The sequence below is a fragment of the Eurosta solidaginis genome, chromosome 4 (genome assembly GCF_040869045.1).
Source record: "Eurosta solidaginis isolate ZX-2024a chromosome 4, ASM4086904v1, whole genome shotgun sequence".
Taxonomy (NCBI): domain Eukaryota; kingdom Metazoa; phylum Arthropoda; class Insecta; order Diptera; family Tephritidae; genus Eurosta; species Eurosta solidaginis.
In genome coordinates, this window is record NC_090322.1 from 104163801 (window position 1) to 104178566 (window position 14766).

The 14766-nt window shown below is 33.6% G+C and overlaps 1 protein-coding gene across 5 annotated transcripts in view; it reads left to right on the top strand.

The window, feature by feature from the left end:
- Positions 1-14766, top strand: part of RhoGAPp190 (Rho GTPase-activating protein 190) — a 377159-nt gene that overhangs the window by 153628 nt on the left and 208765 nt on the right. For all 5 annotated transcript variants that reach the window (XM_067782351.1, XM_067782350.1, XM_067782353.1 and 2 more), the window contains 2 exons: positions 12233-12606; positions 12680-13262. In XM_067782351.1, coding sequence (XP_067638452.1) covers positions 12233-12606; positions 12680-13262 — 957 coding nt within the window. The remainder of the gene's footprint in view (positions 1-12232; positions 12607-12679; positions 13263-14766) is intronic.

Below are 14766 nucleotides of genomic sequence, written 5' to 3' on the forward strand. Positions count from 1 at the left end.
TTTTATTTTTATAGATACGGGCGCACCGCATCTTTTCAAATTTGTATTACGAATATCCTCGGACGCACCGGGATTAAAAAAATTTACATTGGTTGTTTACGGGACCACCGTTTACGCAAAAAAAATCTTTTTGGTTAATGGCGGAATCACCGCTTTTTGCAAAAAAAAAATATTATGTTTTTTTTTTTTGTTTGTATTTTTTGATGAAGAAGTTATTTAATTTGTTTTTAAAGATGGCAACTGCTTTTAATTTTCCCGGAAAATTTATCAGTTGAACTGGTTAAATAAAACTCGAAAAAAATTGTTCGGTGTTTTTCCAACTCTGTCCCACTGTGCCTAGTCGTAAGTTCACTCATATATATGTATGTGTAATTGGGTTATTTTGCGCTTTCAATAGCTGATAAAAAACCTTTTTTTTTTTTTTTTTTTTTTTTTGTAAAGTATTTTGTATTAATTGTGAAAATAGAAAATTTAGAAAATATATATGTAATGTGTAATATAACTTTTAATTTTGATATTTATTAATATGAATATAAAAATGATTTTCGCACACTGTGCGTCATACCGACTTCTGCATTATTTGGTTTGCCACTTGATGTTCTGTTGCTGCGCTTGGAAATCTGCTGCTGCATCTGATGTTCTGCTGCTGTTGTCGATGGCGTCACTCGTCTTCCGCTATTCGGCTCTCCTTTGGTGTACGGTGGTTTTCCGTTATTCTGGTGGCGTGGCTAGTGCCGTTTTTTTTCGCAATTTTGGTACAGTTTTTCCAAAATGTTTTCGCACATGTATATTTTAGTCTTGTTGTATTTACGTATTATCTCTGTTTTAGTTAGTATTTTTATTATAGTAAAACAAATTCTTATTATTTCCGTTTTTGTTAAGTAGTTTTATTAAATTTTTCCGATTTTTCGTCTTTTATTTTTCTAATTTTTCGCACTAGCCACGGACAAAGAAACCACCACCACTGCTATATGCATCGTTGAACAAAATTTTTTTTTTTTTTTTTTTGTCGAAAATGATTAATAAGGTTTGTGTATCATAGTGATATATTTTTTTTATAATTTTTTGATTTTGTGCTTTTTTTGTAGATTTTTCTTTAAATATTTTGTAATTTTTTTGTAATGGTTTTTAAATTTTTTTTTTGTAATTTTGTATATAGTTTTCAAAGGAACATTTTTTTGTAGGGTTTTTGCATTTTTATATTTTTTTTGTAGGGTTTTTATAAGTTTTGTATTTTTTTTTGTAGATTTTATAGTTTTTTAAAGAACATGTTGTTTAGTGTTGTTTTTAATTTTTTTTTTGTAAAATTTTTTTTTGCATTTTTAGTTTTTTTTTTTTGTAGATTTTGATGGTTTTTAAATTTTTTTTGTAAGAGTTTTGCGTTTTTTTTTTTTTTGTATAGATTTTGGAATTTTAAATTTGTAACTTTTTCTTTTCGTATGTGTGTATTTTGTTGTAATTAATATTTCATTTAAATTTTGTGTAACCTTTTGTGGGTTTTGCGAAATTAAATTTCAATTCTGCAAGAATTTATGTAGATTCAATTCATTTTTTTGTTAGGTAATAAAATTGGTTTTAAATTTTTGTGATTTAAGGTTGGCTTTTTAAATTGTTAGGTTTTTTTTCTTTTTGAGTTTTCGTGCCTCTTCACGCCTATGGCCGCCATCGCAAGGCCTGGCGTCACGGTCGCCATTTAAGATGTCCATTTTGGACATCCAAAAATATGCTGTGCGCACTACACACACACTCACACTCACCACGATACCAACTTACTTTTTTCTCTCTGTTTCCTTTTAGTTCAATAAATGTTTGTGGATTTTAAAGTATAAGTTTAATTGTTTTATTAATAATAATTTGTCTTATTTGTTAATAAAAGCTTTTGTTTCTCAGTTCCTTTTTAGTTTAACTTAACTTTGATTTAATGTCTCGACACTATTAATTTAACTTTTACAATCTTCTTCGCGTGTTGTCTATGTTGCCGGTTCCGTATTTAACTGTTCTATCTCTATGTATATCCACGCTGCGTTGCCATTTTTCCTATAGCTGAAGGCAATTGTCACTGCTGAGTGCAATTGGCATTGCTGTTCAGCAACAGCTGACGGCGATGCCACTTGCACGCAGGGGTGCATTTTGTTACGTAAAGCGTGTAACGCAGTGCGGTTATAATCCCTATATTATTGTGAAACTTTTTTGGAGTACTTACCAAATCCTTTGATGATGAAAACTTTAGTTTTTGTATAAGATGACCGCCTCCAGTTTCGCTTACACTTTTTGACAATTTAATTGCAGAACGTTCAATTTATATCGCTTTATCTTTTTGCAATTTAATTGCAGAACGTTCAATTTATATAACTTTCACTTTTTCGTGATTTAATTGCTGAAAATTTTAATGTTTTCCCGAAAATTTAAATTTCACGTTTAGATTTTCAAATTGTCAAACGAGCGCGTCAAATAATTTTTGTTTATTTCCCATTTTTGGATTTTTTATAAACAAGACACTCACGTCGTTTCATTCGCACTCATTCTATTTATGGGACATTTTTTCTACTCTGAAAAATATCCCAAAAACTTGAATTTTTTGACACCGAAATTTTTGATGGTGTTGGAATTTCAGGGGAAAGTGGTTGAAAGTGGCCCTGCCAACCAAAACTGCGTCAAAAACTGGATAATGACTGAGTAAAAAAGTGGATAAAAAAATGGATAATTTTGTATGGGCAGTGTGCGGATTTTATCCATTTTCCCCTTGAGCGAGCCGTGTACGTGTGATCGCGCATCCTTCTTGCACTTATACCAAAGTGACATAAGCAAAAATGCAAAGTTGCTCCTCTCTAACTGAAAATTTCCCATAACATAGGGTTGTATTTTTGTAGGGATGCCATATCGGAAAAATTTTATGTCTAAAAAATGCCCAAAATATTTACCTAAATACCCAAAAAATACCTAAAAACTCCAAAATACCCGAAAAATCTCCAAACTTTTTTTAATTTTTAATGAAAACGTTTACTTAATAATATAAAAATTCATTTACAATTATTCTAAGGGCCGTTTTATCATAAAATGTTAAGAATACATCTGTTAAAAGGAGTTTTTACATTAAATTTATCTTTATCGCACATAAATTTTAAGATAAAACGGTCTTAAAGTTATTAAATAACATAAATATAAATTATCTGTAATCACAACTTTTTTTAAGTATTTACTAAACTATAATATTTTTTATATAAATTTAAAAATAAAAACAAATAACATTCAAATAAAGTAATTTTGAATAACAGCCTAATATTCGGATTTTTGACATTAAAATGACATGTATTTATTTATCAAAGTAATTAATTCGATAATTGATAAAGTATCAAAGCTGAGGTCGAGCTTTCAAAAGGGGCAATTCCATTAAAAAGCAATCAATCGATAAAATAAATTTTTCAAATCAATTAAAACTAAGGATTATTGTGATAAGTATCTTTTTAATTCTATTATTTAATAAAGGAACTATTAGCTTTTTGATCACTCGATTTAATAAACTTTGATATTTATCAGAGATCCAGTCAGTTATTTTGAACAAATGAATGAAAAATACTTGTATAACTTTGCAAACAAATTTGTTACTACAGAGATATTTTCTAAAATATACAAAATTTTGGGATACAACTTTTTGATTCTATTGACAGTACTATCAAAAGTACAATAATTTAATTATATTTCTTTTGGTATATGCTTAAACTTGAAACTCATTTGCAAGGAGTAAAAAACATACACTGTTCTTACAACTTTATAAAATTTTACCAAGTTTTCCCTAGCTATATACATGTATCTCTTATTTTCCAAAAAATTTTTAAAATCGGATATAGATTTAAACGATAGTAGTACCGAAAGAAAAGTAATCAAATTACCTTTCTTTTTATATATACTAGCATTTATTACTCGTTTACAATGAGTCCAAAATATTCACTTTCGTTACAACTTTATAAAATTTCTCAACATTTTTACTAGTTACATATATGTGTATATAAATTTGAAAAAATTTTCAGAAATCGTTTATCAATTTTAACGATAGTAGTACCGAAAGAAAGGTAATCAGATTACCTTACTTTTGATATATACTAGCATTTATTACTCGTTTACAATGAATGACAAATATTCACTTTCGTTACTATGATGCATATATGTACAGGCGAATGCAGATATATATTTTATGGTAACAACATAAAATCTTATAGAACTTTGTCAGGGGCCTTGCACTGAACCCGTTTTGACATACACTATGATACATAAATGCACAAGCGCATGTACATTTGTTTATTATGGTGACACCATACAATCTTCCTGACCTTTGTCAGAGACATAACACTTTACTTGTTTTGGTGTTCATCATAATATATAGATGCATCACCGCAGTTGTATCTCTATATTATGTTGGACACCTTATATTTAAGATAATAATACACATTTTTTGGACTACTTACGTATGGCGGCGATGAAAATGATGAAAATCGCAGTTTTTATCCAATATGGTCGTCTGCAGGTTTCGTTCCACTTTGAAGCACTCTTTTCACTTTTTCGTTTGATTTTTTCCGCAACTAAGCCGCAAATAATTAATAATTTTAGCGAAATTGCCAAAACCACGCTTAAATTTTTTTAATATTCCAACGTCAATGGCACGTCAAATAATTTTTCTTTATTTCCCTTGTTTTGGGATATTCATAAGCAAGACACTCATGTTGTTTCATTCGCACTCGTTCTATTTATGGGAAATTTTTTCACCCTCAAAAACTTGAATTTTTTGACACCAAAATGTTTGAAGGTGTTGGAATTTCAGGGGAAAGTGGTTAAAAGTGGGTAGTCATGGTTGGCAGGGTTCTTACTAAATACATATGTATACCGAAAATTCAAATCTTTGCATCTTTTTTTCGTTTTGTATATCAATTTTCCTGACTTTTTGTTTACGTATACATTAGAGCGGGTCAAATTGTATGGATGGATTTTTTCCATCAGGAGTATATCACAAACGTAATCTACAGATGATTCTAAGAAAAATTGCTGAAGACACCATAGCTCTAAGTCCGATTTCGAGGTCCCGGTTTTTGAAAAATAGATATTTTGCCATATGAATTTAGGGTTTTGCCAAAAAATCTTCATAGCTTCTGATAGAATTATAATAAAAATATCGTATTGGGCTTACTTTAAAGATATTTTACGTACATTTCATCCCCTCCTTCCCCATGAGGAGCTTGGGGTCGCCAGAGCCTCGTCTGTTAGTTAAACAGGATTCGCCGCGGATAGGTGAGGTTGACAATTGGGTTTGGAGAAGCTATATATTGCGCTGGCAACCTGAAGGGTTGGCCTACACAGCCCCTTGAATCTGGTATTTTAGTCGCCTCTTACGACAGGCATACCTACCGCGAGAATATTCTGACCCCCTAACCCGCTGGGACGCGCTGCCCTCAAGTAGCCCAATGAAACCAGGCTAATCCTGTTCACGCGATCGATTTATATATATATATATATATAATAACTTTTTTTTGTTTTTTTTTTGTTTTTTTTTTTCTTTTGTTTTTGCCGAATCTTTGATGGGTTTGTCAAGCGTCGCGATCTGAGACTGCTCAGCTACAGAAGAAATTTCATCAGCCAAGCGTAATATTTAAAGAGATCAAAAGCAAACGTATTATACATTAATTCTTAAGAGAGGTGAGAACAATCTTTTTTATAGAAAAAAGGGAGTCCGAACTATCAAATGTGTTTGAGTGAGAGTTATAATCTTGGCATAACCGCCGAAAAGGTTCATTTTGTTCGAAATTCGTTCTACATTGTTTCAGCAGAAGAATCTCGATGTCCGAGAGGGAACGCAAAAGTTCACTTCATTCAGGAGGAATGGGCTCGACATTGATCCATTTAAAAGTTTTGTCATAAATATTACACCAAGCATTTCCCTTCGACTAGCAAGAGTTGGAAGATTGATAAGCTTTAATCGATTAGTATAAGGTGAAAGATTAGTTAAAGAGTCCCATTGAACATTTCTTAAGGCAAATAGTAGAAATTGTTTGTGTATTGATTCGAGACTGTCTGCATGGACTTGATTCCAAATTATTGAGCCGTATTCTAATATTGGCCTAACTAATGTTGTAAAAAATGCTTTAGTTATGTAAGGGTCGTTAAATTCTTTTGATCACCGTTTAACAAATGCAAAAACACATTTGCCTTCATTCACTGTAGCATTAATATGAAGATTGAAACTAAGTTTGGAATCCATCATGACTCCCAAGTCAATAAAATTATTTACAGTTTCTAGACTATAGTTGTTAATTGTATATGAAGCTGGTGGCGAAACTCTCCAAGAAAAACACATGAATTTACATTTTTTGAGATTGAGCTGCATATATGTAATTTACATTGCACCAGGTAACCAAGTGATTTAAATCCATTTGAAGCGAGGAATGTTCCTCAACCCAACCGAGACACATGATTTGAAAAGTTTTACATCGTCTGCGTACATCAAAATTTTTGAGTATTTAATTGTTTTAGATATATCGTTTATGTACAACAAGAACAGAATCGAACCAAGATGGCTGCCCTGAGGAACACCAGAAGAAACATTGATGACCCCAGAAAGTGTATTTTTAAAGATAACTTTTTGCGTACGATTACCAAGATACGAAGAAATCCAACATATAAGACGGGGTTGAAAAGCGAGTTGACCGAGCTTATGAATAAGTATTGGGTGTGATACTTTTTCGAACGCTTTACTGAAATCGGTGTAAATTACATCAGTGTGAAGGCTGAAACGTGGGTGGTAAATTCTAGTAAATTGGTGATAGGTGATTTGCCCTTACAGAACCCATGTTGCCAGCTTGCAATTATGGGGGAAATAGAGAATGTTAGGTGGTGGGTAACAATAGGCTCAAATAACTTTGGGATAGCGGATAACTTTGCTATGCCCCGGTAGTTTTCTATTGAAGACCTGCTTCCATTTTTATGAAGCGGGATAAAAAAGATTCCTTCCACATTGTTGGGAAAACGCCATAAATTAAAGATAAATTAAATAAATCTGTTAGCGGCTGATAGATGTTTGCAGCAATTTTTTTAAGAAAGTGTGTCGGGATCCTTTCAGGGCCGTATGTATATGATACTTTTAAAGTTTTTAAATAAGATAATACATCTGCTGAAGATATAATAATACATCATCTGAAGATATAAATTGCTGAATGCAGTACACAACGTGTTTACACTTATTTTTAGCACAATAATTATTTAAACAAACAAATTTATTGATTTAAGACAAAATAAGGCAGAGTTGAAATCAAAACACAACTTCACAGCTTGACGTTTGCACTTTACCAATGAAAACATGGTTGTGTCCCCATCGCATGCAGGATATACATTACGTATGTCGGGGTTCATTTTGGACAAGTAAGGGTTTAACCTGTTACAGTATCCAGAACGAAGTTAGGCCAGGATGACTCGTGTCTCCCTTGGTAGCGTGCTTTCTCCTTCTGCAAGAGTAGGATATTGTATATTGATAACAGGGTTTACCGGGTGCGTCCTAACAAAGGTGTTTACCGATTCTGTGTGGATTTTGCCTAGGACCTTCTTATGATTCTCTGGATTAGACGGCTGTGTTGACAGGTGCCGGATCTCATCGTAGTGCTTATGGAGATGTTTGCAGCATTCCGTTGCGCTCTTTAATGTTGAGCTCTTTGACCGCACTATGCAGGTGGTTTTCAGGGGTTATAAGGAGATATCCCGTGGCAGTTCTGATGGCAGCTTTTTGACAGGCCTGCAGCCTTTTCCAGTTTGTCTTTTTAAGACCTGCGGACCAAACTGGTGACGCGTAGCACATGAGCGGCCGGCCAATTTCTTTGTACGTGGTTAGCAACGTTTCTTTATCTTTTCCCCAGGTGTTGCCGGCAATCGATTTGAGGATTTTGTTGCGGCTTTGTACTCAAGATACAATTTCGGTGGCATGCGCCTTGAAGGTGAGAGTAGTATAGAAGTTACCTCTAAGTACTTTGGGTGACTTACAACCATCGACGTGAAGGTGCAATTCCTCGTCATAAACTGAGTGGCCGTGGATTTTGTCGGGACGTAATTGGATACGAACAACAGGGTGCTACGTAAGTTTTGTAAAAACTTATGGGTTCTGACCCAGAACAAACCGACCGGTGCAACCATCTTTTACACGTGACATACTGGTAAGAGTATGACCGTCTGAGGTAGATCGTGTTAAAAATATATGTCAGATTTCGTAAATCTACGAGCATAGGGTGTTCTTTCACATTTAGTCTCTCATTTTTGAGGAATGTGAAATTTTTCCTAAGCTTCGCTAAGATTCGCAAACTTTCACAAGTTTATATATACAGCCGCGAAATTCTCATGCATTTAATCCTGAATAAAAGGGAGCATAAGCAGCGGACTGAATTGATATTATAATATTTGGATAGCACGACCAGAATGCTTCACTTCAAAAAACTTTGGCGACCTTGAGCATTTAAGTACTTATATAGACAATATGTAAGGCCTTGGGAAGTGTTATCGATGTTGGCGGTCCTTTGCCGGCTGCAGATCCGGTACGATTCGGTAACAAGCACCATTAAGGCACTAGCCCGACCATCTCGGGAACGATTTGGTATGGCCACATGAAACCTACTAAGCCATACCGTCCTCCCACCCCCTAGATCCACGATGAACGTGGGGTCGCTATAGCCTCAGCTGTTAAAGAAACAGGATTCGTCACGGGTAGGTGAGGTTGACAATTGGGTTGGAGAAGCTATATATTGTGCTGGCAACCCCTTGAAAGGGTTGCGCTACACAACCCCTTGAATCGATTTGGTAATTTAGTCGCCTCTTACGACAGGCATACCTGCCGCGGCTATATTATAAGCCCCCTAACCCGCTGGGGTGGTTCGAGTTCGTCGTTACAGTACCAGCCAAACGATTGGCTGTTTATCTGCTTCAGAAATATTTAACTCGTAAGTTCGCATGCAGACGAAAAAGATGTGAAATGATATATGCTACCCTTAACGACAGAATGCGGACTTAGGAAACCAGTTATATGTTTCTGCAGCAGATAAAACAGCCAATCAAATGGAATGGCAAACAGCCGGAACGAAAACAATATTAGGAGGATGTTGTTTTGATGAAGTTACTACATGTCGATTTCTGCCTACCATAACGCGTTATCTATCCTTAAGCGCCTCAAGTTTTTAACATTCAGCTCAAATGCATGTAGATTTTTCAAAAAAGCTAAAAAAAAGTGCTGAAAAATGCTAAACAAAAAAAAAAACTTAAAGCTAAGTCGCAACTTTCGAAACTAAACTGAGGCAAAACAAGTAAAGGTGTCTAAGTTCAGGTGTAACCGAACATTATATACTCAGCGTGAGCTTCAATTGTACATTTCATTTCAGATAAATGACTTTTCTACTTAACACGTGGCACCGCCCGTTTAAAAAAAAATGTCTCCCCATTTCCTTTTACAATAAAACTTGATAAGTGAAATATCATTGATTCAAAACTATTTTTTGCTAAGTTATAGCTTATTATTCTAGTCTACGACCCTTTTAAACTTGTTTTATATCTAAGTTGCCGTAGTCTTTAACCGGTCCCGTCCATTTTTACTAGAAACATTTTCTGCTATAAGGAAAATTTCATTACGATTCGTTAATTTTTCTTCGAGTTATGGCTCCCGAGACATAGAAAACTGCTTAGTCATAAAAAAGATTTTGCTACTTATTGTTATAAATACACTTGGGAAATGAAAACCATTGATATAAAACTCTTTTTTGCAAAGAAAAAACTTTCTTGTCCACGACCCTTTTAAAAATCTTTTATATAAAAGTGGGCGTAGTCCTTAACCGAGTTCGTTAATTTTTCTTCAAAGCTTATAGTAAAGGGAACCTCTCTGCCGAATTTTGTTACGATAGGTTTAACGATTTTTGATTTATGATTAATAATATTTGTAAAATTGATTTTATCACAAGTGGGCGGTGCCACGCCCATTAAAAAAATGTTTTTTTAATTTTTATCAAGAGTCAATATCAGTCCACACGTCAAATTTCAACATTCTAGGTGTATTATTTACTAAATAATCAGGTTTTTTGTGTTTTCCAAAATGTTATATATATAAAAAGTGGGCGTGGTTATTATCCGATTTCGCTCATTTTCAATACCATCTATTCAGGGTCCATATAACCTCGTGTACCAAATTTGGTGAAGATATCTCAATATTTACTCAAGTTATCGTGTTAACGGACAGACGGACGGACGGATGGGCGGACGGGCATGGCTCAAACAAATTTTTTTTTCGATACTGATGATTTTGATATATGGAAGTCTATATCTATCTCGATTCCTTTATACCTGTACAACCAACCGTTACCCAATCAAAGTTAATATACTCTGTGTGTGGGTAAAAGCTAAAAAAATATAATAATATAATAATCTTTAAATTTAGGTGATTGTGTCGCAGAACGGCCCGTTTTTGCCGAGCTGGTTTAGCAAAAAGCATGCCCTTAGTGCTATACTACTGATATCCAAAATAGGACGTTTATAATTTTAAACATATTTACATATTACTAGCTATACCCGGCGTACATTGTAACGCCCGAGATCGAGTGAATGTTGCGTTATTTTTTCTGTTTTGTTTGTTGACAATTTAGTTTATTGTTCTGTAAATTGAATTGAATTCTGTACGCATATTTGGTGAAATTTTCGTTTAAAACATTTTATTATTGCATCTTATTGTAATTTATATGGGTACACAATTCGCGTTGATCAAGGACCATATAGCCAAATTTGGTGATGATTGGAGTGTGTGAAATACGTTTCCATAGGGAACATACACACAGAATTTGATTTTTATAGAAGATGTAGATATACTGAAGCTAACAAATTTTTTTAACGTCGGCAGATTACTAAACGTCGAAAAGGAATAACAGCCAAACTCAACAATGCAGTCAAACTTTAGGTCTTAAAATAACCTAAGTTTGTACGGCAGCCATAGTTCTGAAAAATTCCATTTGTAGGGAAGGTGCCACGCCCCTTTTTTCCAAATTCCACATTTTACTGGAGGTGTTAGGACTTAACGTCATATAGCTCCTTACCAATTTTCATTATCCTACCATTACTACATCCAGAAATATGCAGTATGATATATTCCATTTGTATGGGAGGTGCCACACCCCTTTTAGATTTCGGTTATATTTTAAATATCTTGATATAATAAATAATAATCACTTTTTTCCATATATATAGGTAGGTGTACGTTGCAGTTTTGTACTAAAAAGCTGAAGGAAAAGAGGTAATATGGTGATCAGAGCTAAGCTAGACGTTATTTTGAGTTTTATAAAACCGTTCCACTGCATTGATTTTCTTCCCGAATAATTGTGCAAAAAATAAGGTTTCTTTAGAAAACTTCTGTAAAAATCTACCACCTATTTTTAAGTTTGCGTGGTAGAAGTGGTATAACTTATATTTCAGGAAAAAAGGTGGTAGATATACCACTTTAGGGTAGAAGTCCGAACATTGCTCACAGTTTAGCTGCATACAAATTAACGGAACATAAGCGTCGTTTATACAACAAATACAAAGCAGTAGAAATGTTCAGCCAGCAATGAAATGTGACATACGTTTGTGTATGTGTGCTGAAGCATCTCTCATAAACAGTGTACAAACCTCGTTGTTTATTTTTTCTCTCCTTCGAAAAAAATGTCCAACTTAGCAGCACGACACAAATCGAAAAAATCGTATATTTTTCAAAAAATACACATGAAATGATCTCGAGACGCTCGTCACCCAGAGAAAAATTACCACTCATCAGCACAGCTTCCTGTTGATACCCATATTGAAGTACTCATAAACAGCTTCCATTTGATACCCATAATGTAAAAACACATCCTAAGGTTATTCTGATCCATGTTTTGGGCAATATCTCGAGGCCCTAGTCACCCAGATGTATGAAAATTACCCTCTGATAAAGAACTCATCAGAAGCTTCCATTTGATACCTATATTATACAAACACATCGTAGGGTTATCCGGGTCCACGTTTTGACCTATATATCAAGACATTACAAATTAAAAAAAAATTTTTTTTTGCTGAAAACCTTCCCTTATTTGATCCCTAGAATATGAAAAAAGAACGAATAAAATTGGCCTCGTATCGGCCCCAAAACATGGACAGGAACGAACATCATTTCATTTTTATATATATACATATAGATATGCATATATAAATCTTTTAGGTTCAAAATACTAGATAGACTTGATCAGGAGCGACGAGTTATCTTATTTCAACACTTGGGCTTTATACACTGTCCAATCCGTGAGCATTGCCCTTTTTTCCATAATTGCGTTGACATTTTAGTTGACGAATGTTTGGCAGACAAGTCACCAAATCAGAAGAATTCAAACGATAGAAAATCATCGCACAATGACAGAACATTGAATTTACTAATTGTTGGATCTGAGCACTTAGCAAGTGATCTACTTAATGATATTCGAATATGCACGGGTTCAAAAGGAGAATATGTTTATGAGAATCAAACATATTTCTTAAATTATCGAATTGCAAATGGAGATATGGAAGCATTTAAGTCAATTGATGTTCATTCGAGTGGTCAGTTGAAATTTAATATACTATGTACCTATGCTTTTTTATTTAATATAAACGTTTACTTTATATATTTTAGGTCTTATTTGTGTCTACTCAAATCAACAGTCCTTTGAAACACTAAAGGATAATTTAGAAAGAACGTTATTATGTAATTTGGAATTAGAGGATAAGTTTGAAAACTTGCCTATAGTTTTGGTGTATCAACCTCAGGATTTGAAAGAAAATGAAGTTGAGTATCTGCGCAATGAAGGATTACGTTTGTCTGAAATGCTGCATTGCGATTTTATTGATAATCAACAAAATCAAGAAAAATATGTCTACGATATTCTTAATATTGTCATACTTTCATTAAGGCTTACAGAAATGAAAAGTTTCGATTCATATTCTTCAAACCACATTGATTTAAGAATACTTATTTGCATGTTTTGCGGCGACCAATATGACATTGAAAATATTATTAGTCCTCTAATAGCTGAATCAACAAATTGTAAACCGTCAGAGCATTCAATTGTAATCGACGTATTCATAGGAGACTCCAAAAAACGTATAGAATTTATTCTTTCATCATATCATGGCATTAATCAATATCGCGAGGATCTTATACATGGATATATCTACTTTTATTCTGGAAAACGTAGATCTTCATTTGCCAATTTAAGGTAAGATCTTAATAAAAACCGATCACGGACCGAAAATCCTCTTCTTTCAAAACTTCGGCTGTTGATATAAACATCTTGTCCTTTTCAATGTCATCAAGATAGTGCGCGAAGAGGGCTAATAGGCCTAACTTAATTAAAATTTCGGCAGCGATTTAGTTTAGCACCCCCCGAGTTCGGGGTTTAACTTGGTATCAAATGAAAGAGGGAGTTCTCCCGATCACAAATATATATATTTTAAAGTGCGCAAACTTATAATTTAAAAGTTATTTGTTGTTAAAGTTTGCAAATTTCTATACAACTTTTATATGTGTATACGTATATATATTTTATGACATTACAAATCTGTGCTGCTACATCTAAAAACGGAACAAGTTCAGAATCGAAAAATAACTTATAAAAATACCTTTCACCTGATGTATATATATCTTTAACTTTTCTAGTCTTTATTTACAAAAAATTTGAAAAAGCTCTTTTTTGCATTCGTGAACGAGCTGATATTACCTTACAACTTTTATGTTTATTGTTATGTTAGCCGATCCAACACCGGCTGCGCCATGCACAGTAATTCTGCTTAGAACACCTTTCTGCACGCGGAAAGGTGTTTCAACTTCTCAAAATGAGTAGTAAAAATATATATTTTTCTTTTTCTTTATTAACTGAAAGGTGGCAAGGTAATATTTATATTTGTTTTTCTTTTTTTTATGTGGCAGCACAGCTTTGTAATGTCATCAATAAAATATATATATATATATATAAATGTGCATGTTGCTAGAAAGGCGCGATTGATTTAATACAAACATTTATAATAAGTAAAAACAATGCAAAAATGAAATGTGAAATATACAAAAATGCTATTTAAGTTTATCGTTGCCAATTTATATAGATATGTATGTGGATTAAGGTTTTGAAAGATATGTAAATTGTAATTTAAAGTGCTATAGAAATTTGCTAAATTTGCAAACTTTAATGTTAAATTTGGTGATAACAAATAAGGACAAAAGGGAAAGGGGATTTCACCTGCTTTGGACTATTAGGGTCGCTGCAAGGAATGAAAGAAAAGAAGGCGAGATGTGTGATATTGGCATAAGTTCAATATTTAATACAATTGATTTCTTATATTAGTATTAACACGTGAAATTTCTTATTTTTGATATTTGAATTCAATGTGAGAGTTTCGACTCTAGGTTAATTTAACTTTTAACTTAAGTATATTTGAAAGTTATTTAAATTAAAAAACTTAAAATGAAATTATGTAGTTTTGAACAATGATTTTAATTGAACGCACTACAACTATCGGTGGCACAAACACTGCGAAGATCTGATTGCTTTCCGTGGTGATACAGTTTACCTGTGTTGATTGATGAGAGTTGTAGAAACAAAAGGAGAGTGAATTCAGGAGCGCGCAGCGCTTTTATAGCCTTTCCAACACTGTTGGAAGTTCGAAATAAAACAGGGATGCTTCGCTATGGAACGACACGCAGGGATGCGTGATGGGCTTTGGGAT